Source organism: Nicotiana sylvestris, chromosome 12, assembly GCF_000393655.2.
Source record: "Nicotiana sylvestris chromosome 12, ASM39365v2, whole genome shotgun sequence".
NCBI lineage: Eukaryota > Viridiplantae > Streptophyta > Magnoliopsida > Solanales > Solanaceae > Nicotiana > Nicotiana sylvestris.
This window is the reverse complement of record NC_091068.1, coordinates 50,405,668-50,429,858: the sequence shown is the minus strand read 5'-3', so window position 1 is coordinate 50,429,858 and position 24,191 is coordinate 50,405,668. Positions and strand designations below refer to the sequence as shown.

At 36.9% G+C, this 24,191-nt stretch overlaps 1 protein-coding gene across 2 annotated transcripts in view; it reads left to right on the top strand.

Annotated features, from left to right (window-relative positions):
* The first annotated feature begins 4,631 nt into the window (after window positions 1-4,631).
* The window catches only part of LOC104240257 (DNA gyrase subunit B, chloroplastic/mitochondrial), a 33,314-nt gene continuing 13,754 nt past the window's right edge, over window positions 4,632-24,191 (top strand). Inside the window, exons 1-14 of one of the 2 annotated variants that reach the window (XM_070165106.1) lie at window positions 4,632-4,979; window positions 5,930-6,074; window positions 8,664-8,744; window positions 8,862-8,975; window positions 9,390-9,446; window positions 11,487-11,588; window positions 13,017-13,167; window positions 13,278-13,354; window positions 13,820-13,930; window positions 17,103-17,173; window positions 17,395-17,536; window positions 18,839-18,937; window positions 19,060-19,188; window positions 19,318-19,432. In XM_070165106.1, coding sequence (XP_070021207.1) covers window positions 4,801-4,979; window positions 5,930-6,074; window positions 8,664-8,744; window positions 8,862-8,975; window positions 9,390-9,446; window positions 11,487-11,588; window positions 13,017-13,167; window positions 13,278-13,354; window positions 13,820-13,930; window positions 17,103-17,173; window positions 17,395-17,536; window positions 18,839-18,937; window positions 19,060-19,188; window positions 19,318-19,432 — 1,573 coding nt within the window. In that variant the 5' untranslated portion in view covers window positions 4,632-4,800. The remainder of the gene's footprint in view (window positions 4,980-5,929; window positions 6,075-8,663; window positions 8,745-8,861; window positions 8,976-9,389; window positions 9,447-11,486; window positions 11,589-13,016; window positions 13,168-13,277; window positions 13,355-13,819; window positions 13,931-17,102; window positions 17,174-17,394; window positions 17,537-18,838; window positions 18,938-19,059; window positions 19,189-19,317; window positions 19,433-24,191) is intronic. The other variant, XM_070165107.1, reaches the window with a different exon arrangement.

Sequence of the window (24,191 nt, the reverse complement as noted above, 5' to 3'; positions counted from 1 at the left end):
AAGTGTACGACAATCGTAACATTTTCCAGAATAATTCCATAAATAGTTAAAAGCGGTTATAAATTTAAAAATTTACTAGGTTTAAAACGTGTAGTAAATCAGATAATTAGGCCAATTATTAATAGTTAAAGCGACCGTGCTCGAACCACGGAACCCAGGAATGCCTAACACCTTCTCCCGAGTTAACAGAATTCCTTATCTAGAATTTCTGGTTTCACAGACTTTTAAATAAAATCGATTTTCCTCGATTTGAGATTTTAAAAATAAATTGGTGACTTGGGACACATAAACATTCCAAGTGGCGACTCTAAAAAATAAATAAAATAATCTCATTTCGATTTATGTTACTTTAATTGGAAAAACTCTCTTATATACCCCATCAGGTGGAAAGAGGAGGTGTGACAATGCTCAATATCACAACCCGTTTGGCTTGGTCACAGACTCAATATCACAATCTGCACGGCATGGTCACGTATTACCAGTCCAATCCATATCACACAGAAAGAAGGTATATAGGAATATATGTACATAATCAATTAACATCAAGTTTCATACTACCGGAATGGTATAAGTGACATGCTAAGGTGTATACATGTGCAAAGTATACTATTATAGCTCGAATCAGGCAAATACATCACGAAAGTAGCAATCTTCAGGTTCAACAAGGAGATTAAACTCTTTGTCACTTCAAACATGGCTGAAATAGCTTACAACAGGATAAAAATATAAGAAACATCACAACATGAAGCTTAGAAATCAATTCAAGGCATATCATAACCTAAGTACTACCCCGAGCATGAATAAATACCTTAGTGCATGCACATGAGCTCAAGCCCACACAAGTGTGCAACCCATAACACGTAGCTATCACAAATAACACAAGCAACTAGTACCTCAACCTAGTTTAGGTAAGATACTTACCTCAAGCAAGCCAAATCAGTACTCTAAGAAGCCTTTCCTGTGTGAATCAACCTCTGGACAACTCGAATCTAGCTATGACAACTTAAAATTATCAATAGAAGCTATAGGAAGCAAGCCCAAACAATAAAGCTACAATCTTGGTTCATTTATGTGAAGTCAACCCAAAAAATCAACTCTGGGCCCGCATTCCGGAACCCGATAAAAGTCACAAATTTCGAATACCCATTCTGATACGAGTCCAAATATATGTGTTTCATCCAATTTCAACCTCAAATCGACCCTTAAATCATCAAATCTCACCCTCCAAAATCATAGTCCAAATCCTCCCAATTTTCACCTTTAATTCATATAAATTAGGTGTAATAATCTATGGATAATCAATATCTAATACCAAAATCAAGTAAGGATTACTTACCCTTCGATTGTGATGAAAACCCCTCCAAAAATCTCCCCTCCGATCAAGCTCCACAACTCCAACTTACCTTTCGCTTCTGCATCCACACCTCGTAGAAGTGCATTCGCTTCTACGAACTCCCCCCATGCTAGGCCAGCCTCGCACCTACGTAACAAAGGCCGCATCTCCGGCCAATCCTCCGCATATGCGCAAACACCAGAAGCCCAGAATTCTTCAGTAATGCTACATAGTCCAAAAATGACCCAAAATCAATCCAAACACACATGGTGCCCCCGGAGCCTCGTCCAATCACACCAACCAAGTCCAAAACATAACACGAACCTACTCGATGCCTCAAATCACCCAAAACAATATCAAAACTATGAATCATATCCCAATTATAACCTAAGGAAGTAATGGACTTTCAACTTCCAAAACTCTTGTCGAACCGCATCAAATCAACTTGGAATGACCTCAAATTTTGCATGCAAGTCCCAAATAACATAATGGACCCAACTCCCGGAACCAAAATCCTAAACCGATATCAACCAAGTTAATTCTTGGTCAAACCTATGAACTTTCCTAACCTTCAATTTTTTAACTTTCGCCAATTCAAGCCAAAACAACCTAGGAACCTTTAAATTCAAATCCGAATATACTCCTAAGTCCAAAATCATCATACGAAGCTATTGGAATTTGGAACCATCGAAACACCATTTCTGAGTCATCTACACAAAAGGCAACCTCTAATCAAATCTTACAACTTAAGCATCCCATCTTGGGATTAAATGTCCCAATTCAATATAAAACTTCCCCGAAGCTAAACCAACTATCCCGGCAAGTCCCTTAATCACAAATACACATGTGTAAATAATCACATAGGGGAAACTGGGCTAAATACTCAAAACGACCGGCCATGTTGTTACAGTTCTATATTTTTACTTTTGTTTTACCACTCGATTTAGGGTTACCCACTGATGGAGAATCAATAAACAAAGAAAATTTAGTCCGGATATAGCTGATGCAATCGATTCAGCACCTGCATGGTCTAAAGAACTAACTACACGATGCCGCCATCTACATGCAACATGCTTCCAAACCATATTGAAATGCAACAATGAACGAACATCAATTAAGAAAGTGCAAACAAACCTATAAAAATCAATAATACCCACTTCTATGAAAATAGAATTTAGAAAATGTACTAATATATGAAATTTTTTGCCTACAAACTGCTATGAAAAAAGGTAGAATGAAATCTAAAAAATTCCTACGTGAAAGGAACGATTGATTGTGAAACTGATGATGCGATTTTCATGGTTTGAAAAGCTTTGTAGTTTTTGAAAAAGGAAAGGAACGTGTGGCGTGAATATTCACATCTTCAGACAAAATAAATGGGTGGAAGCAAGTTGGGTAAATACTTTGGACCGCATAGGTAGAAAATGCAAAAGCTTTGGGCTTGGGTAGAAACGGGTAAATAGTTTGGGCCTAATAGGCAGAAAGTGTAGTTTCCTCGTGAAAAATCCCAAATTAAATGTGAAAATAACATCAGGTAGCCACTTTTACGCATGCTGTTTAAAATATATCCATAATTTCCAATGTATCTAAAGGTTAGTCAATTTGCTCAAACTTTAGGACATGACTTCGTGGAGTTTAAACCTCAAAGTTTAATCTTCAAGACACCGTGTCCTAAAATTCAAATTTTGTGTCCAGAAATTCGAATTTTATGTCCTAAATTTTAAATTAGTAGTTAAGAAATTAAGACACTTAGTCTTGAATTTCAAATTAGTAGCTCAAAAATTTAGGACACTAAGTCATGGATTCCAAATTAGCAGCACAAAAATTCAGGGTACAAAAATTAAGGATAGTTTGTCCTGAAATTTAAATGAATTGACTAATCTTTAAATGTATTATAGATCGTGAATATATTTGGGGCATTTGCATCTATACCCGCTTTTGTGTCACGTTTTAATTTGTGCCCGCTTTGCAAAAATATTTGCTAGCGTACCCGCTTTTTTTCGCATAACTTCAGCATACGGGGCTAAAGTAGCAAAGACAATCACGCAAAACTTCAGCATTCTAGTAGTTGGGCCTGAGGTTCAGCTCTAGAGCTGAATTTTTTGTTTTTGTAACTGGCGAAGAGCTGAAGTTTTTGTTTTTGTAACTGGCAAACTTCAGCTCTAGAGCTGAAGTTTTTGTTTTGCAAATGGCGAAGTTTTTGTTTGTAAGTTTTTGTTTTATAACTGGCGAACTTTAGCTTTAGAGCTGAAGTTTTTGTTTTATAACTGGCGAACTTCAGCTCTAGAGCTGAAGCACCACAATTAGCAGTGATTTTGTAAGAAAAATAGTGTACATCTTCTCAGCTCAAACACGAATAAACATACAAAAACTCCAAAATTTTACAGCTCATCCTACTGGTAACTTAAACTTTTTCCTAAGACTAATTTGCTGTAAATTTGGAGCAGAAGTACAACTGCTGGACTGTTCAATTAAAAAAAATTGACCTTATAACTATAGCAGCGTTGCTTTTGGAGATAAATACCAGTTTGTTTTGTAACTTGAAGAAGAAAACAAAGGAGGAGAAGGAGGAATAGAAATGGGACTGAAGTTATTTAAAAAGTGGGTACAAGTTAAAAGTTTTAAAAAAAGTAGGTATAGATTAAATGGGGAGAAATTCAAAAATAGCCAGATTTACAGGTGGTCGTTTAAAAATAGCCCAGTTTCAAAAGTAATCAAAATTTAGCCACTTTTCATGTAAAGATAAATCTGAGAGAAAACACTGTTCAAAACCCGAAAAATACGCCAGTATATTATGCTGGAGTTCCAGCATAAGTATACTTGAATTCCAGCATATTATACTGGAGTTCCAGGATAAGTATGTTGGAACTCCAGCATAATATGATGGAGTTCCAGCATAAGTACACTAGAACTCCAATATAATATACTGGAGTTCCAACATAATATGCTGGAAGTTCATATACAGGTGCACCGAACTCCAGTAAATTTTACTGGACCGGTCTCTGTTGCAGCAAAATAGTGGCTATTTTTTATTGACTTGATAAATGCTGGCTATTTTTAAATGACCAGTCCGAAAGCTGGCTAGATCGGGTATCTTTACGATTAAATGGGGGCGACCAAATAAGGCGCCCCGTGCAATTTTTATAATATATTTTAATACATGTTTAAACTTATGTACTCCATTGTTCATGGGCCCATGTTAGACGGGAAAGGCTCAATGGATATCAGCCCAAACATTAATGCCGTATTGGCCGAAAATTGAATAATAGGGTTTAGAGGGAAAAGTAAACTCAACAATTAAAAACAAAATAAAAAAAGAAATATTACTATTCGAACCAGAGGAAGGACACTCTTATCTTCTTCTTCTTCCTGGAATTCCCGCAAAAGCAAGAAAGAAGACGCTATAGTAACCGCGGAAAGAAAGCTTTCAAAAGAAGTGTCGGCTTTGTGTTTGAGTAAATGTCTGAATGGCTCTGCTAAAGCCTTATCCTCTTCAACACTCTCTTCGCCGCATGGCTTCTCGCTTTCTTCTTCACTCTCACTACCATACCCATACTCTTTCCTTTTCCTCTATCTCTCTTTCTCGCCCCTCTATTGTCCTTAACCCCAGGTTCCTTTCTCTCTGTTTCCCTCCATTATGTAAACTGTATACCTCTCTCTCTCTATATGTGTGTGTATACATATTTATCTGTTTCATTATGTGTTTAAGTTTTAAAAACATTTTATTTCTCTTATCTCTTGTTGGGAAAAAAATTAAAATCTTTGAGGGAAGAGCATTAAGGTTAGCTGAACTTTTTCTTGATACATGCACGCACCTCGGCTAATTGCATATTTACTCGATAATTTTTTCCACCAATACTTGGACACATAAGAGGAAATCACCTAGTGTTTTTGCCTCCACTGGACTTGAACGTGAGACCTATTGGTTCTTGATCCACCACTAGGCCACACCCTTAGTGTCGGGCCAACTTAAGGTTAGCTGATTTTTTGTTCAAATGAAGGGCATTTAATAGCAGGGGTCCTTTTTAGGAAGGGCGATGTTGTAACCATTTGAGGGAAATAACTGATTTTTTTGAGGGATTAATGTAATGTTTTGGGTTGGGTGACTTGGTATAATGAAAGCTATTTTGACAACTGGAGCCTCTTTTTAATTTGTTTTTCTTTGGTTTTGCTTTTAAAGAAGGGGGGAAAAGGGCACCCTTGGCCTTTTCTGTGTTTATCCATTTTGGTTTTTGAACTTTAGTTGCTGGTGTAATATATTTAGTCAAGTGAGTTGTTAGTTGCATACTGACACATGTTCATTTGGTTCTTTATACGCTAATTTTTCTGTATTTTGAAAAACTAGATTATTGTTTCAGAACGGTGGGATAGCCTTATTTTTAGGAATATGAATGTTGTTGGTCAGCTTAATATTGTTAAACATGAGGCTTTTGGTGCTTAATTTAAAGAAGACGGAAGTGCTGCCCGTTTATTTGCTAGTTAATTTATTTTTTCGATAAGTAATGCAACCCTTTTCTTTGTTTGTAACTATTTGGGTTTTTGAACGTTTTCTTGTTGGGGTTTATCTTTTTAAGAAACTTTGTGGACTTGTTTCAGGGTGATTAATAAGCTGAGGAGACTATCAGATGCGATTTTGATTAGAAACATGGTGTCTCCAAGAGCTTTTATGTCATCAAGCACTGCTACAGAGGCTTTTCAAGAAAATACAAAGTCCAAAGCTTATGGTTCTGAGCAAATTCAGGTGAATGACTATGATTATATTCATCATGTTGACGTTTTGTTTTTATGTAAGATTGGAGAAAGCAAAGAACTTCTGATCATGCTGGAAAGTGACCCATTCTTTTGGAGTCTAGATAATGTAGGTCCTTTCTTGAAACCCAAAAGAGGACATCACTCTGTGGCCGAGTGTGTTCCAGTGAGATGCTCTCAGTCTGGAGTAATGTATACGAAGATGGGATTATAACTTGATACTGGATTTTAAGTTGGTGGGTGATTCGTTTTCTATTGTGTAAGCACTTTCAAAGACCAAAAGTGATGCATTGACAGGCATTTGACATGTCAAACAGGTACAGAATGCTTGAGAAAAGCATGTGGCCCTTGCTATTATCGTACTCAGAACGCTATGTATTTAAGCTCACAGATAATTAACCAATCTCTGCTAGATAAAATGGATATCTCTGAGTTCTGTATTAAGTATTTGATGATATTCTCTCTATTTGAAAATAAAATTGAAAAAAATACAATAAAATGGTAGTGTACTTAAGATGGAAATTGTTTTATGTGGGGAAGTGTTTTACCTTGGGAAATCTTTTATAGGATCATTTTCTAATATTTAGTTGGGTATAAAATAATAAAGTTAATGAACATGCTGGCAGTCGAAGAGCTAGAGTAACGACCATGGTCACAAAGGTTGGAAGAGGCAACACTAGGTGAATTCTTCTTATCTACCTAAGCTTTCATAGCCAGAGGCCCAGAGCTATGCGGTGCTACGTTGGTGGAAGATAATAGGTATAATAGGTACACAGTGAATTAGTCAAGGAGTGTACAAGTTGGTCCAGACACAATCATTATTAAAATGAAGTGGATGATAGGGTACGAGCTACGAGGATAGTGTTATGGTAGTGTTCCTCAGTATTAAAAGTTGATAACAATCTCTAAGTATTGGTTGAAGGCTTGAAGCAAGTGAGTTTTTTCTGAGAGAAAGGTAATTATATTATGAGTGCAGCACTAAGGAAGTGCTGAAACATTTACAGGTGCGCAAAAGCAAAAGAAGAATCCCTTTCTAATAGGGATTCTAAGAGGTTAAGTAGTGATTCTGCTTCAATTATGAATTCCTCCTTACATCAAAAGGAAAATAGAAGTATACAGTTAATTTGATCTGCTGAATTGAGTTAGCTTTATCTTGTTTTTTTTCTTTGCTTCCAACCAATCTACCTCATGTATGTTTTGATTGTATTCCACCACAATGTGCTGCTGCTCCTCTTTCTACCTCTTTTCCAGCAGTATAGCGGGTCTGAAGCAAGTGAATTAGAGTAAGAGTTGAGATATTTGTGATTGAAAATGACTTCCATTGGTGACGGAAGTCATATTGCTCCTTTTGGTGGAAAATAATTTCCTTCGAGAAAAGATTTTCCTCAATTCAGTGTTAGCTAACATTAATTAACTTATTTTCTTCATACCAAACACACTTTAGTTTTTTGAATTTTGAAAATGATCATCCATATTTAAGTGATGTGGTATTCTACATGTACGTTATGAAAGAATGCAATTCTTCCATTTCAATTTTGTTACTTTTGTTTGTCTTTTTCGTTTTTCATTTTCAGTTTCTTCTTTTACCTTTCTATCCTCTATTTAGTCAAGGATATATATATGTATTGTTTGCACATTAATCTGCTCTATCACTTTATTCTGTAGGTTTAGAGTTGCTTATTACTTGTAAATTAGTTTGACCGGAAAATAAACCAGCATTCTCAAAGGCTCATTTAAGGCGTGCTTAAGCCCTGAAGCTCAAAAGCTCAGGGAGGGCGCTTCGCCTCGCTTAAGCTGTACTTCAGTGTAAGGCAAGGCATTAAGGCGTGTGCCTCATGCTCATGAGTTCTTTGTTGAATCAAGTTGCACTAAATAACAAATATAATTAGAAATAAGTGCATTAGCAACAATCAAATAGGTATATTAATTGTTAAGGATAATATTATGAATCTATTTTGTTACTTTGTCCTTGAATTACATATGTATTTTTTCCCCTTCATTGCACCTTTTTTTATACCAAACCCATACTTTAAGTGCATTGTGCGTTTAAAGCCCCAATAGACCTTGAATGCTTTTTAGAGTTTTTTGCCTTTGACAACACTGAAAACAAACATGCATTTTAGGGTGATAAGGAAAATACTTAAATTAAAACAACTGCTTTCACAGGTTATGCAACACAGAAATGTCAAATATCTTATTTTGAGCATAAGTATACATGCACAAGTACATGCAGCAGATATATAGTCTCTATTGGATCACTGACCGAATAGTGAATAAACTCTACTATATTGTGCATTACCTTTATGGAAGTCTGCAAGACATCGGTCAGCTTTTGAGTTACAGTTTACCTGGATAAGAATGTAATAGAGACAGTAACCTTCAGAATTACCTTCACTAGCAAGTGCAGCTTAATGTGAAGCAAATATATATAGTTATGTTGGATATCTTTTACTTATTTGTTTCTCAGCAGTAATTTTCTTTTTAAATTGTTTGTTTTTTACTATTGAAAATAATTATTGATGTGGATAATATGTTGATCTTTTACCAGTAAAAATAATTATGCAAATTGCTGTCTCATTAGGTATTGGAAGGTTTGGATCCAGTCAGAAAAAGGCCAGGAATGTACATTGGAAGCACCGGACCTCGTGGTCTCCACCATTTGGTATCTCTAGACTTCTATGATTCCTTTCTTTTGATATATTTGGCGTTGCTAGCTACGCTTCTATTTATTCTTGACAGAACTTTTATTGTCCTAGTTATTGAACATATTTCCTTGTAGGTTTACGAAATATTGGATAATGCCGTTGATGAGGCACAAGCAGGATTTGCAACAAAGATAGATGTGGTCCTTCATGCGGATAACTCCGTGAGCATTGCTGACAACGGTCGAGGGGTATGTGCTGTCTTATTCTCTTCTGCAGAAGTAGGACTAACTTAATAGGAGATTGCACACACTAGCTTATGTAAATATTGTGTTTTTCTGTCATCTCATAAAGGATTGACTCAACCTTCTCTTGAATATTCTGCTGTCTTAGCACATAAGATGATGTTTGTGTCATCAAGCTGTTCATGTTTGTGATTTTCCCCTGTTCTCCCTTGCTTGTTTCCAGTCCTTCCTACCTTTCAAGGAGAGGTCCTGGACGCTGCATGTGATAGAAATGGTTTTAGGAAGTGTGCTAATAAGAAATTGACATGCTTGTATATGGTTGTCAAAGCTCCTTGAAGTTCCCATTCTGATCAAAACCTTATGCTTGTTGATAAAAAATTGTTTCTCATTAGATAACGCATTTTGTTGGGAATTTTTCAGATTCCGACAGAGTTGCATCCAGTGACAAAGAAATCTTCTCTGGAGACAGTTTTGACGGTATGTTCACATGGGATAGCCATTTTCAGGCTGTTTTTAAACACACCCACACACACACATATATGTTTATATGTTTTTTCCTACTCAGTGGATGGGGCTCAGTATCAGCTTCTCATCTAACTACAAGTCTATAAAGATGTGTCCAAAGTTATGAGATTTTTTTAACCTAACATTGTTTGAGAAATTTTAAATTTTGGAAAATCCTTGAAGCCATTAAGAGTTATGAAAACCTGTTATTGAACTCCCAAAGACGGTTCCTCAATAATGAAAGATTGAAGGTATTCCTTTTCAAAAAAAAAGAAACAAAGAAAAAAGAAAGTGAAAGACAAAGTGAAAGACGGAAGGTATAGTTGTTTCAAGATTCATCAGTCAGTTTTGTTCTCGGAGCTTTGGTCATAGTGGTAAGAGTGTAGCGCGTAATACGTGGGTTAAGCACACGTAATGGGTCCGAACTTGTCGCAGACAAAGCCTGGCATTTAATTGGAGAAGTGTAGATGCTTAGTAGTATCCACTGATTTTCGAACCGCGCGCCGCTGGCCCTCAGGAATTTCTCGGTTATAAAAGTAAAAAAGATTCAACAATCAGTAATCTCTCATTGAAATTTTATAGAAGAGTTCAGTGGTACTTTCCTATGGCTTTCTTCCCCAGTTGTCTTATCCTGCCCATACCTATGGTGATTTTGTATTAAGTATCAACCAGTGCTAGCATAATCTTCTATTTAGCATGATTGGCCCACAAAACCTGACCTAAGATACTCGGAGCAGTAGTATTAGTAACCCGGAGTTTTCTTATCCAAATTCCAAAAATAAAAAATAAAAAATTAGTGACCCGAAGTTTATGTGCTTTACAAGAATCTTCATCAGCTATTTTAAAAACACTACAACAAAGTGGGTGCAAACCTTGGAGATTAGGGTTTACAGAAAACACTAGGTTATTTCATCACATCTGCTTAATCCTTGACGAGCAGAATTACCCGATACATGTGCTGGTGGGAGGTAGTAGGTACCCATGGAATTATCAAGGTGCACGCAAACTGCCTTGACACCACCATTATAAAAAAAAGAGAAGCAGTATTGCTTGAGTAAGGTGCAAGGTTACTGCATAATCACATGCTTAAGCCGAAATTCAGAGAGGTATTTTCTTAAATTGTATTCAGAAAGGTGCTTTTAAAGCAGTGCCACAACTCATAATTAAATAGACTAATTCACTCTTGTGTTGGTTTTCTACTTTTTGGTATACCTCTTTTATACGTGACTACGTGTATGTTTTTGCCTAAACGTTAATAAAATTTATTACCTTTAAAAAAAATTGAAGCACAAACTCACTCTTGCTTATTGTTTATATAAATGGATCTAACAACAACAAACCGAATATAATCCCACAAGTAGGGTCTGGAGAGGGTAGTGTGTATGCATACCTTTCCCGTATCTTGTGAAGGTAGATAGGCTATTTCCAGTAGACCCCCGACTCAAGGAAAAAAGCAAAAAGAAGCAGTAACAACAAGCAGTAGCAACATCAAGATAAGATGATAAGATAACCGAAACGAAAGAAACAACAGGTAATGATATAAATCTAGGAATAAGAAAATGCAAGAGTAATACTAATATGGCTGGTATGGAAAAGAGATACGCCCGATTACCTACTATTAATTCTCGACCTACACACCCTTCTATCAAGAGTTATGTCCTCTGAAAGTTGAAGCTACGCCATGTCTTGGCTAATTGCCTCTTCCTAATACTTCTTAGGCCTACCTCTATCTCTAGAGATCCACTCTATTGTGTATGTTGAAAAGTTTTGTTGATTATAAGCGCCTAGTTATATACTGTACAACCAATAATATTGTAGTTTCCGGCTTTTAAAATTTATTACATTCTTCTGAATTGACTCTTGTGCTACTTACTGATGTTGTTTGCACTGTTGCAGATAGTATAAAATCATGGAAATCAATGTTTATGAATTTCTGTCTATATGGAAACCATGCTTTTAGAATAGACAATGAACCAAGAGTATATCTTGATGATGTGGTTGCAAATTGTGCAGGTTTTGCATGCAGGTGGTAAATTTGGAGGCTCAAGTAGTGGCTATAATGTGTCTGGTGGATTACATGGTGTGGGCCTGTCAGTTGTTAATGCATTGTCACAGGTATCAATATCATATTTTGGAGATTTCTGCTATCATTTTCCAATACACTGATAATGAATGCAGAATTTGTAATTTAGAATATATTTGTGCTATAGCCGCCCCTTTTCTTTTGTGACGGTTGTCGCTAGTTTTTCTGCTCTTAAATGGGTTGCTTACTGTCCTTCGTGTTTTATCCCTAGATTGTTGCTATTACTTGTTGCTGCCTTGTTTCGGTTTTCTGATTGCATTACTTAGTGTTAGTTTTGTATTTTCGCTTCGGTTGTCATATTGGTTTGCTTGTTATTGCCCCTTCCTTTTTCCTTCCTGAGCCGAGGGTCCACCGAAAACAGCCTCTCTGCCTTTTTAAAGGCAGGGTAAGGTGTGCGTATACTCTACCTTCCCCAGACACCACTTGTGGGACTACACTGGGCTTCTTATTGTTGTTGTTGTTGTAAATGGGTTGCTTACTTTAGCTTTATGTTGTTCTCTTGTTAACTAACTGTCTAAGGATACTTTAATCAAATTTGTCAGTGCCATTGCTTTAACTAGATAAGTGGTCTCTAGTTGTAGAATGACCTCAAATGTTGTTTACTTGCATATTTACGAGATTGTTTAAACATTCTCAGGTTTTTTCTTTTGTGACAAATATGTGCAGTTCAGGATCTTTCAAAATTTTGAATTGTATTCTAGACTTGTTGTTCTGGGTTTTCATTTTCAAAAGTTGATTGTGTTCCCTTCTTGGGGTGCCATTTATCTCATTTAAGGAAAGCAGATATGAATTTAGGCTATAATCAGAGAGACTACATTCTGAAAATGATAACAGACAATCCATTGTTCACCTCTTGCATGTGTGGACATAAATCAATAGTTGAGCAGTTCAACTCTTCATTCAGTGACCTTTTGATTTCTAAATAGAGCAGTGTTCCGTGAGTATCTAAAAGGAAATGAAATAATGTTTGTAGTATTACATGTATTTGTAGTTATATTTTGTTTGTCTTGCTAAAAAAAAACTCTCGTTTTCATCAGATATGCTTTTTGTCAAAAATGTGACCGCTGATGGGTTTCGTCCTTTAATTGAATAGTACTAGTATGAGTGCGGTAATGTTTCATCTATTTCTTTTTTCTTCTCTTTCCTTTTGGGCTTTTGGTTGGGCGTTAGTCAAGATAGTTTGAAGAAGGCTTAGAGAATTGCAGTAAAAGAGAGAGAGAGAAGTGAAAGTAATATGAGTCTTTACTCTGTATTGAATAAATGTAAGCACTTGGTACTGCAGTAACCCTGATGAATGGAAGAAATGGTCACAAAGGCTGACGTGAATGGTTTGATTGCTTTTGTATATAATGTAGAGCGTAGCTGACAATGTTCAGCAAAATGCTTACAGACGTGATCACTTTTCCTTTGCTAATCTTTCAGCTTTCTTGAGTAGTGATCTATATCATGTTCTCTGATAGGCCCTTGAAGTTACCATATGGCGTGATGGTAAAGAATACCAACAGAAATATTCACGTGGGAAGCCAATAACAACTTTGATATGTCATGACCTCCCGGTGGAAATGAGGGATCGACAAGGGACTGCCATTCGGTTTTGGCCTGATAAAGAAGGTAATTACATTGTCGTCAAACTCCAAAAGATGTTGCTGCCATCTCCTTTCTTATCATGTTTCCAATTTCTGTATTAGCATCTAAAGTTCTGATGACATCTTGCTTTGCAGTATTCACAGCTGAAATACAATTTGACTATAACACCATAGCTGGGAGAATTAGGGAGCTTGCTTTCCTCAATCCCGAGGTATGTCAAGATTGTTCTCGCAGAGAAAAGCCTACTTGCTCTTGCTGCTTTTAATTTATGAGCAAGTCGGTGTAGCTTCTTACTCTGTCACCTTTTAAAGAAGTCGAAATAGAAAGGGATAGGAAATTGTCAGTAATATTAATTAGATTCATGCAAAGTTTTCTGAACGATGCTGTCAAATGATGCCTTTGAGAGGTTTTGTTCGTGGAAGGAACTTCAGTGGCTGTTTGAATGTCTTCCTTCTTCAACCTATGGTTTAAGTGAAAATGCTTATGCCATTTGGTGACTGTATGTTGAAGTTCATTGCAATGCATTTGACATTCCTCATTTCTGCATGCTGCATTTTGGTGCATAGACATACATAAACTTCTTCCAAGAAATGAAAGCTTCTTATGATTGATAACTATATTTTCATATGCAAGATTCAGTTTAGTTTCAAACAATTGAGCAGTTCTTTTATTTCAGCTAACAATTGCTCTCAAGAAGGAAGACGTAGATCCAGAGAAGATCCAATGCAACGAGTACTTTTATGCTGGAGGATTGGTTGAATACGTGAAATGGCTGAATGCAGACAAAGTGTGTTTGTCTTTTCCCTTTTACTTTTCACACACTTCATTTTCTCTTTGAAATTTGGGAGTAAATTGTTTGCTATTGAAAATTTAGAACTGGCGGTAAAAGGCTTATTGCATTAAATTGACGAGCTTGAATATGTTCAGGTTATTCAGGGTGATCTCTCATACATACATGTCATGTTACATGGTGTCCTTGTCCGTAGGCATCACGTCTAGAAAATTGAACGGAACCAGCAAATTATATTTTATTCTCCCTTGTTTCAAATTTGTTCTTCCCATTCTGATTTGGCACTATTATTAAGAGGACTTTAAAATTTGAGCTGTTTAAAATTTGAGCTGTTTAATATTTGTTATGAAGCATATTTGGATGTTTTTTCCTTATAAACAACATATCTTTTCGTTTGCACTACAAAATAATAAATTAAGGATGAAGTTGTATTCAGAAGAGTAGAACTGATTTCTATAAAATATTTTGTGGTATATAATATGTATCTATAAAATGCTTTGTGGTGCCATTTGAGTAATGTAGACAACATCTTGGGTCATTTCAAAGAGGAAAGGTGTCACACCCCGAACCTGGGCCTAGACGTACACGGCACCCGGTACCTGATTACATGTGACCGAGCAAACCAACTGGCTGGCTGAATGAACATGTGATATCATAACATATTGAATGCTGAGATAAACTAACTTATGCTGATATAGTGAAAGTCTGAATGATATAAATCTAAGTGCGAAAACACTAATATGTCTGAAACATATTCGTAGCCAATTTTGCTTAACATAAAAAGCCTACGACTTTTTCTAACTGATACTCTAGTCTATGAAGTGTCTAATGAAGTACTGAAAACACTAAAAGACTGTAAAGTAATGATATTGCCCCGAAAGAATGGGGGCTCACCCAATAGCTGGTATGAGAATCCTAGCACTCTGAATTATCAATCCTTAAATTATTACTTGCATCGTGAGATGCAGGCCCCGGACGAAAGAGACGTCAGTACATTTGAATTGCACTGGTATGTAAAGCAACTGAAAGAAAGAACTGTAAATACTGAAATTGAAATTGAACTGATGACTGAACAAGGAAGTAAAGATATGAATACTCTCTCCTCTGAATGATGAACCACCTGTTTATCTGAATAAATAAACTGCGGCTTCAGGCCTAATATATATGTGCACAAGCTACAGCCTTGGGCCCAAGTATACATATACATAACTGCGGCCTTAGGTCCAAAGATGCATAAAGCATAAACTACGGCCTCAGACCCAAATACATGTGTTCAACATTCAGGAATTTAAATTCAGGAACTGAGAATCATATTGCAATACATGATATTGAAATACTGAATCATTCTGAGTTACATGATATTGGAATGCTGCATAGGAACTAGACTGAGACATGTATTCCTGAACTGATAATGAAAACTGAAACTTCAACTGTTTATGCCATGCTGAGTACTCTAGACTGAGACTTATGGGCATTAAACACAAGTCTATATTGATTATCCACTGAGCTTACAACGTTCGGACTGAAAGTCATGAACAAATTATGAAGCTAGAAATAGAAGTTATGCAACTATTCAAAGAACTAAGCTTAACCATATTTCTGAGCAATTAGTAACGTTGTAAAAGAAACGTAGTGTAGGAGAATCATTAACATTCCCAACCATAGAGAGTTAGCCTCATATACCTTAACTTCCTGCTCTTGAGCCTAATACAACGTTCGCCAACCCTTTCAACTTTAATCTATAATAATACAAGTCAAAGGGATTCCATATTCGCAATAATATTCATGTTTTGGTCACTTAGGCATTTTATCACACCTTATGGGCGTAAAGCCTCATAGCCTTTGTTAAATGGTATTTTCTTCACCCAATTCTTATTCTACTACTTCTAGGCGATTCTACAATCCCAAATATATGTAACTAACACCGTTTCTCATCACCCAAATATTTACAACAATCTTAAGTAAACAACCCAAATCCCTAGCATAGTTCATATGATTCTCTTTATCAAACCCATTTACTATTCTCCCAAGAACTCATCAATTCATAGCTATAAATGATTAGGGAGTAGAAGCATTACCTTTTTGAAGTTCAATCTTCTTGAATTCGAGTTCTAAGGTTTTTTTTCTCAACAATGATGTCTCAATCGAATATCTAATGATTTGAAGGGTTTACCCATGTTAATAAGGTGTTAGAGAATTGAAATTAACTTAGAAAATCATTATTATAACTTACCTTGAATGATGGAGGGACCTTGGAGGAAGTTGGGTTCTTGAGAGCTCCCCTTTCTAGAGCAAATCTACGTGTTTGGGGTGTAGGGAACGAGGTAGGGTTTAAATAAGTGTACACGTCCAAAAATTGAGGAGAAAATAAAAGTGGCCCGGATAGACATCGTCAGCGTGGGGGCATCACAGAGGCGCCAAAATAACAGTGCAAGGCGCCATCCGAGGCGCCAAACTACACGACCTTGCATCGTCAGGGGCGCTAAAGTTAGCGCTCTGCTTGCACTGTCGAAGGTTGGAAGACAGACTTTCCATAAACTTAGTTGATTCTATCGAATCTTATGCACCTCACTCTCCGTCTTGATTCCAAAACAACTATTTCCAACCATACTAATCCCGATAGGACTTCACATGTCTAAAATGTCACATTAATACTCATTTAACACATCCACACCTAAACCAAATTTTCTAAGTGTTACAAAAGGAGGACAAGCATTTTGGTAAATGGGGTATTTGTTCCATGGTATCACGATCTACAGTTCTAGCACAAAAGTAATAGTATATCTGAATCAAGTCTGAAATTGGAATATCCTTGCTTCATAAGAAAAATCGAGTCTGAAATCTGTCCGATAATGTTATGCATGTATATTTAACAATGACTTAAATTAATTACTGTCTTTGCCCCTAGGGCTTTGGTCCAGTGGCAAGAGCATAGAGCATGATGTGTGGGTTAAGCACACATCACGGTTTCAAACCCTACCACAAACAAAAGGCTGGTATTTAAATGGAAAAGGGTAGACGAGCGAACCCATTATTCACCGAAAACCGTGTTCCACTAGCTCTCGGGAATTTCCTGGTTATCAAAAAAGAAAAAAATTGATTGACTTTTCCGGTGATGCTTTTGTTGTATGAAGTCTATTAAGTAGTTCTCGACTTCTCTCTGCTCTAGAAACCACTTCATGATGTGCTGGGATTCAGAAAAGAAGCTGATGGAATCACGATTGATATGGCTCTTCAATGGTAAGATATTCATATCTTTTTATCCTTCTATCCATCTTCCTCTATTTACTCTTTTCTTCGTCAAGCATGGTTGGAATTATAGCAACATATAATTTTTATGCTGCACCATGCCGTCATGCAGTGGTTGCATGGTTTTTTCCTTCTCAGCAATTGGTATGTATATGAATTGCGTGTTAAAAGTGGTATGTTTTACACATTTTCTTGTCTGTTTTTCATTGCAGGTGCTCAGATGCTTATTCAGACACGATGCTAGGTTATGCAAACAGCATACGGACGATTGATGGTGGCACTCACATAGATGGTGTGAAAGCTGCCCTAACAAGAACTCTCAACAATCTGGGGAAAAAGTCAAAGACAATCAAGGTTCGTTGAATTTAGGTTCATTGTTTCTTTTGTTTCTGTTTGCTCCAACAAAAATCTGTGGTGTTTTTGTATCTCTCCAGCCTTTCCAGTTTGCTGATACAGCACCAAAATCTGTTGGAATTCTTCTGGTTTTCGCTTGCACTTCTGTCCGTTTGACCATGATTGCTTGGATGTGTGCATGCTACCCCTTGCAATAGCTTTGCTGGTTTCAATTGGAAAAAATACTCTGCACCTTGTGTTCACATTGGAGCTTTAGTGCCTTCAGAAACTTTAACTTCATAACCACCTTATGTTCTCATTGTTTGATGTTTACACGAGCTAGAGGATTATTCTAAAGTCGTACGAGTCTTTATCTGGAATACCACCTTTCGACCTAAAGACTTTGTAGTTATGTGTAAGGAAATCACTTAAATTTATATAATAAAAAGTTTCCCTTTCAACTACTTAAAAATGAATCCATCCTTTGTTGACTACATTGTTTTTTGATAACCAAGAAATCCCCGCGAGCCAGTGGCCCATGGTTCAAAACCTATCAAAAAATGTGCCGGCCCCTCTACCCTTTATTAACTACATATTAAGAGAACAAAGTTTAAATAGTAGAGTTAATTGGAACCTATTGAAATTGAGATGTGTAAATAGTGGTTTAGTTCTTGTCACATCAAGGCCACTATAACATTGAGTAGTATTAGTTTGGTTTTTTCACATTTCGCTTTAGGAAAAGTGGTGAAATAAATTGAACAGGGAAAAATAATAGTAGATAAGCACTGGGATGGAGTATATTATTAGGTGAGAATACAAGCGTGCAAGGTCAATGAACTTTGGCAGTGCTGACTTCAACTTTTAACAAAATTTTTCAGCTTGGAACTGCTTATATGCAGACATCTTCGAGAAGTATAGTAGCATTGCTTTCTGGACCATCACATAATCTTAGTTATGGGGTCTTTTTACATCTGTTAGTTTTTCATTCAAATTATGAGTGCCGTAGACCAGAATGTAGGAGAAGTTTTTTTGTTCTTAAAAATAAGTCCTACTTAATCAATGCCTTCGAGAAAGAAAGAAAAAATGTTCTATTTGTTCAAAGAGGAAAAGACAAAAATTGAGGTTCAGTCCGAATCTCCAATTCCGCCTTTCGGAATTCGCTATTCACTTTCCCTCTGACACACTAATTGAGTGCAACCAAAATATTCGATCACCCTAAATCTGCAAAATCTGCTGTGTTAGCTTGAACTCTCTCTGTTTAATGTCTCAATAAGTAGGGATATTTGGGTTACTCTTTAAGTTTTGTTCGTTTGTATTATTCAGGAGAAGGACATAAGCTTAAGTGGCGAGCATGTAAGAGAAGGATTAACCTGTGTTATTTCTGTTAAAGTTCCGAATCCAGAATTTGAAGGACAAACTAAGGTATCTCTCTCCTTTCATGGTTGAAAATTTTGTTACAATTGTTATGGTATAAAAGTTTTATGAAGCCTTAAAATCTCCAATTTTTGTGAGGCCGACATTGTTTACTATGTTTTCAATTGAAGACTAGGTTGGGAAATCCTGAGGTTAAAAAGGTGATCGATCAGTCAATTCAAGAGTATCTGACTGAGTATCTGGAATTGCATCCAGATGTGCTAGATTCAATTCTTTCCAAGTCACTAAATGCACTAAAGGTACCTAAGTTTGTTACATACACAAGACTGATCTTTGTAAGATTAAGCTGACTAAGTTGCCTGCTTGAGGACATCAATTGGTGTTATAAGAAATTATTTTACCTGCTGTATCTATTGCACCATATGCAGGCGGCTCTTGCAGCAAAGAGGGCTCGAGAGTTGGTGAGACAGAAAAGTGTCTTAAAATCATCCTCTCTTCCGGGGAAGCTTGCTGATTGTTCAGCCACAAATCCTGAAGAAGCTGGTAACTTACCTTATTATGGATTTTAAAACTAGTGTGACATTTGGGTCAAACATTTAATTTTAGTTGCATGAAATATATAGGACCTTTCTCTGTAGAAAAGACTGAACGTTTGGCATGCTTCTGAGTGTAGCTCATGGATTTTGAGCGCAAACAATCTAATAAAGTAGTTATGGGCATCCATTGCTAATAGGAATTAGGAAATACCTTATTTCCATATTACTGCAATAGAGTTGGTTCTACTGCAATAGAGCTACCTTCCCGAAGGTAGGGGTAAGGTCTGCGTACACACTACTCTCCTCATACTCCACTTGTGGGATTTTACTGGATTTTATGTTGTTGTTGTTGTTGTTGTAGAGTTGGTTCTATGTTGGTGGTGTTTTTGTCACTAGTAAGGAGGCGTGCAATGTTCGGGCTAGTTTTTTTCAAGAGATCCAAAATATACTTCCTTTGAGAAATAAAGATTCCTCTTTTGGATCTAGCAACCTCAATTCCTAAGAACTGCAGTTTTCCTAGATCCTTAATCTCAAATTTATGTACCAACAACTAGTTCAATCAGGCCATCTCCTCTTTGTCATCTCCTGTCATTACTATGTCATCAACATAAACTATGAGAACAGTGAGTTTACCCGTTTGATGTCTTATGAAGAGGGTGTGATCAACATTGCTTTGTTGGTAACCGAAGGAGATATCATTGCTTTGCTGAATCTGTCAAACCAAGCTCTGGGGGATTGCTTCAGTCCGTACAAGATTTTCTTCAATCTGCATACCTTTCCTTGACTCTGTGCATTATCAAATTCAGGAGGAATCTCCATACTTCTAAGTCTCCATGAAATGCATTCTTTACATCAAACTGTTGCAAGTCCCAATCAAGATTAGCTGCACAAAACAAAAAAATTCTAATAGTGTTCATCTTAGCAACATGGGCAGATGTCTCTTGATAATCCACTCCATAAATCTGAGTGAATGCCTTAGCCACCAATTTTGCTTTGAATCTTTCAATTGAGCCATCAGCTTTGTGCTTTACAGTGAAGACCCATTTGCAGCCAACCAACTTCTTGTCTGGTGGTGAAGTGACAAGTTCCCAAGTCTCTTTTTTTGACAAGGCCTTCATTTCTTCAATCATAACTTGCTTCCATCTAGGATCTGCAGAAGCTTCCTTCCAATTCTAGGGAATAGACACAGAAGAAATAGACAAGACAAAAGCTCTATAAGAGGGAGACAAAGAATTATTGGAGACAAAATAAGATAAAAAGGGTGTTTGGTGGGGCAAGATCTGGCTGTTTTTTTGTGAGCAATAGGCACATCTAACTCATTAGGAAATGTAGATAACTCACCAGTAGAAGAAGGTTCAGCTTCGGTAGATTGCATGATGGCTTCTTCTACTCTAGTTCTCCTTGAGTAAGGTTTCAAATCAGGCCTATCCAAATGCCCAATAGTTTCCCACTGAATTCTTCAATCTCATTTTCCCATGTGACAATGTCATCAAGAGGTTCAGTAATGGAACTAGGTAGAATCACCTCTTCCTCTTTACTACTCTCCCCCTGAAGAGGTGATGAGGTAATACTGAAATATGACTCAGATTCTCGAAAGGTAACATCCATGCTAACAAAAGATATCCTAGAGGGAGGATGATAATATTTGTAACCTTTTGTGTCGGCGAAACACCCAATGAAAACACACTTTATAGCTCTAGGATCAAGTTTCCCAGAATTTCTATTGTGGACAAAGCAAACACACCCACACACCTTTGGAGGAACAGTATATTCATTCTTAACCTTTAAAGCTTCTAGAGGCTTTGAAAATTGAGGGGTTTAAGTGGCATTATGTTGATAAGATAGGCAGCCGCTAGAATAGCATCTCCCAGTAAGGTTTTGGTAGATGCATGGTGAACATAAAAGATCTTGCTACTTCTAATAGATCCCTATTTTTTCTTTCAGCGACCCCATTTTGTGCACTAGTGTAAGGACAACTAGTCTGATGGACTATCCCATTGAACTCCAAATAAGCACCAAATCTTTTATCCATGTATTCACTGCCATTGTCAATTCTCAAGATTTTTATTTTGGCATCAATCTGAGTACATATCATCTTATAAAATGACTGAAAATGAGAGAAAACTTCACTTTTGGTTTTTAACAAATATACCCAAGTCATCCTAGTGCAGCAATCAATGAAAGTAACAAATCATCGACTACCAGACAAAGAAATAATTTGGGTAGGACCCCATACATCAAAATGAATAGTCATAAACGGAGTTGTGCTAAACTATTATCACTCACGGGATAAGAGTTTCTAGTATGCTTGGCATATTCACACCCATCACAAAACAAAGATTCAAATCGAGTCCTTGAAAACAAATTGGGATATAACTTCTTCAAAACAAAGAACGATGGGTGTCCTAATCGTCTATGCCGCAGTATTATTTCTTGGTTGACATCCTTACTTTCCCCAAAATAGGCTTGACCAGAGTTTTGAATTTCATCTAACATATACAAGTCATCACGCAATCTACTACTGCCAATTCTTTTCCCCTGTTTCAAGATCCTGAAAAATATAATGATTGGGAAAGAACTCGGTTTTACAGTTTAGAGCTTTGGGGATGGCACTAACAGATAGAAGATTGACAGAGAACTCAGGGACATGGAGCACGTATGATAGTTTTATATTAGGAGTACAAACGACAAAACCTGTTTCAGAGGTAGGTATTAAAGAACCATTGGCTATTTTAACATTATCTCCTTTTGGAATCGGAGAATAGTTTTGAATGCTTTTAGAAGAGCCTGTCATGTGTCTATTTGCACTAGAATCAACAATCTAAGAATTAAGGTGAGCAACAAAGGCAGTATCTGATTGCACATGATTGGATGTGGCAGCATTAGCTGAGTCAAGTTTGGCTAGGAGGCGACGAAGAAGTTGAATTTCATCTAAAGACAAGATTTCTCCTAAAATCGTCTCCTTGAATATCTCCATATTTCTACTCAATCCGAAGGAAATCTGAAGAAAATTTCTCAAAAATAATCTGTCTTGCTGGAAACCAAATCTGTCTCGAGCAAACCTTAGCTCCGGTGAATGGAAAAATAAAAAACCGGTAGGGATAGGCTTGGAATGTTCCGGTGACCCTAATAGAAAAGAAAATTCCAAAAACAAAATTGACCAGAAGGAGTCTGTGTGGGGGACAACCACTAAGAGAGAAAATTCGACCTAATGTAAATTAAGGAAATAAAATAAATCTATACAATCAATCCATGTATGTTTACATCCCATGAGCAAAGAAATTTATACAAAGCTCCTAATGTAAATTAAGGAAATAAAATAAATCTATACAATCAATCCAGCTATCAAATCAAATCAAATAAGATCTCCTAAATATAACCAAGTCTCCTGAAATCATGCTAATCAATACTCCTAAATCAAATATCCTTGAATCATGCTAATCAACACAAAGTAGCGGAATCCCAAGATAGGACTGACCCGACTAGGACCCCAAACATCTGAATGGACTAAAGTGAAAGGTGACTCCACTCGATTATCGAGATGCCTAGGGAAATGGGAGCGAGTATGCTTATCGAGCTGGCATGACTCACACTCTAGAGTGGACAAGTGAGATAATCCAAGTACCATTTTCTGAAGTTTTGACAAACTGGGATGTCCCAATCATTTATGTAATAAATCTGGTGAATCAGTAACAAGACAAGTTGTTGAAGAAAGACAAGATGTGAGTTCATGTGATTTAGCAAGGATAAGGTTATAAAGTCCATTTGATTCACGGTCGGTACCAATGATCCGCCCCGTACTTCATTCCTGTATAGAAACAAGGCCATCAAGAAATAAAACAGAACATTTAAGTGATTTGGCTAAGCGACTAACGGCCACGAGATTAAAAGGACTGCTGGGAACATAAAAAACTGAATCTAAAGGTAAGGAAGGAAGTGGACTTGCTTGACCTATTCTAGTTGCCATGATTTGAGACCTGTTGGCCATTGTGATTGTTGGAAGAGATTGACAATATGAAATAGTAGTGAAAAGAGATTTGTTACCAGAAATGTGATCAGATGCACCTGAATCAATGACCCAAGACTCGGAGGATGAAGATTGGGAGACACAAGTCACACTATTACCTATTTGAACTACGGAAGCAATCTCTGAAGATGTATGGTTACACGTTTTATACTGAAGGAACTCAATATAATCCAGTAGAGAAACCATCCAATTATTTATAGTATAAGATCCCATTTTGCTACAACCAATTTCTCAAAGTCTTCGCTAAAAGTTGTATGGTTAACCTTAGAATGGCAAATCAGAACACTTATTGATTTATTTATTTATTTATTTTTCTCTCTTAATTAGATGGAGTTGAAAGTCAAGGTTTTCACTTGAAATAGTGGAAATCAATAACTCCTGCGAGAAATTTGAAGAAATAGCTGGAAAACACTGTTCGCGACATGAAAAAAATACTATTCACACCAGAAAACGCCAAAGTTGTCGGATTAGAAAGAAAATTGTATGGACAGGCTCGAGATCACCTCTTAAGAAAGCCGTTCTAAAAAAGTTGGGCCAAAAAGTGGCCAGAACAGTCGCACGCGCCGATGCGTGAGACTGGAATGTCGCCGGAAAATTCACTGTCAGTGGCGCGTGAGGGCGCGTGGCAGGTATTTTGGCGGAGATTTTTGTTGGGGTTGGTCGCCAGAGGGTGATCTACCTCGTGGTAGGGTTGGTTTTTGCACAATACCGACAAAAAAGAACTTTAAATCCGACAAAC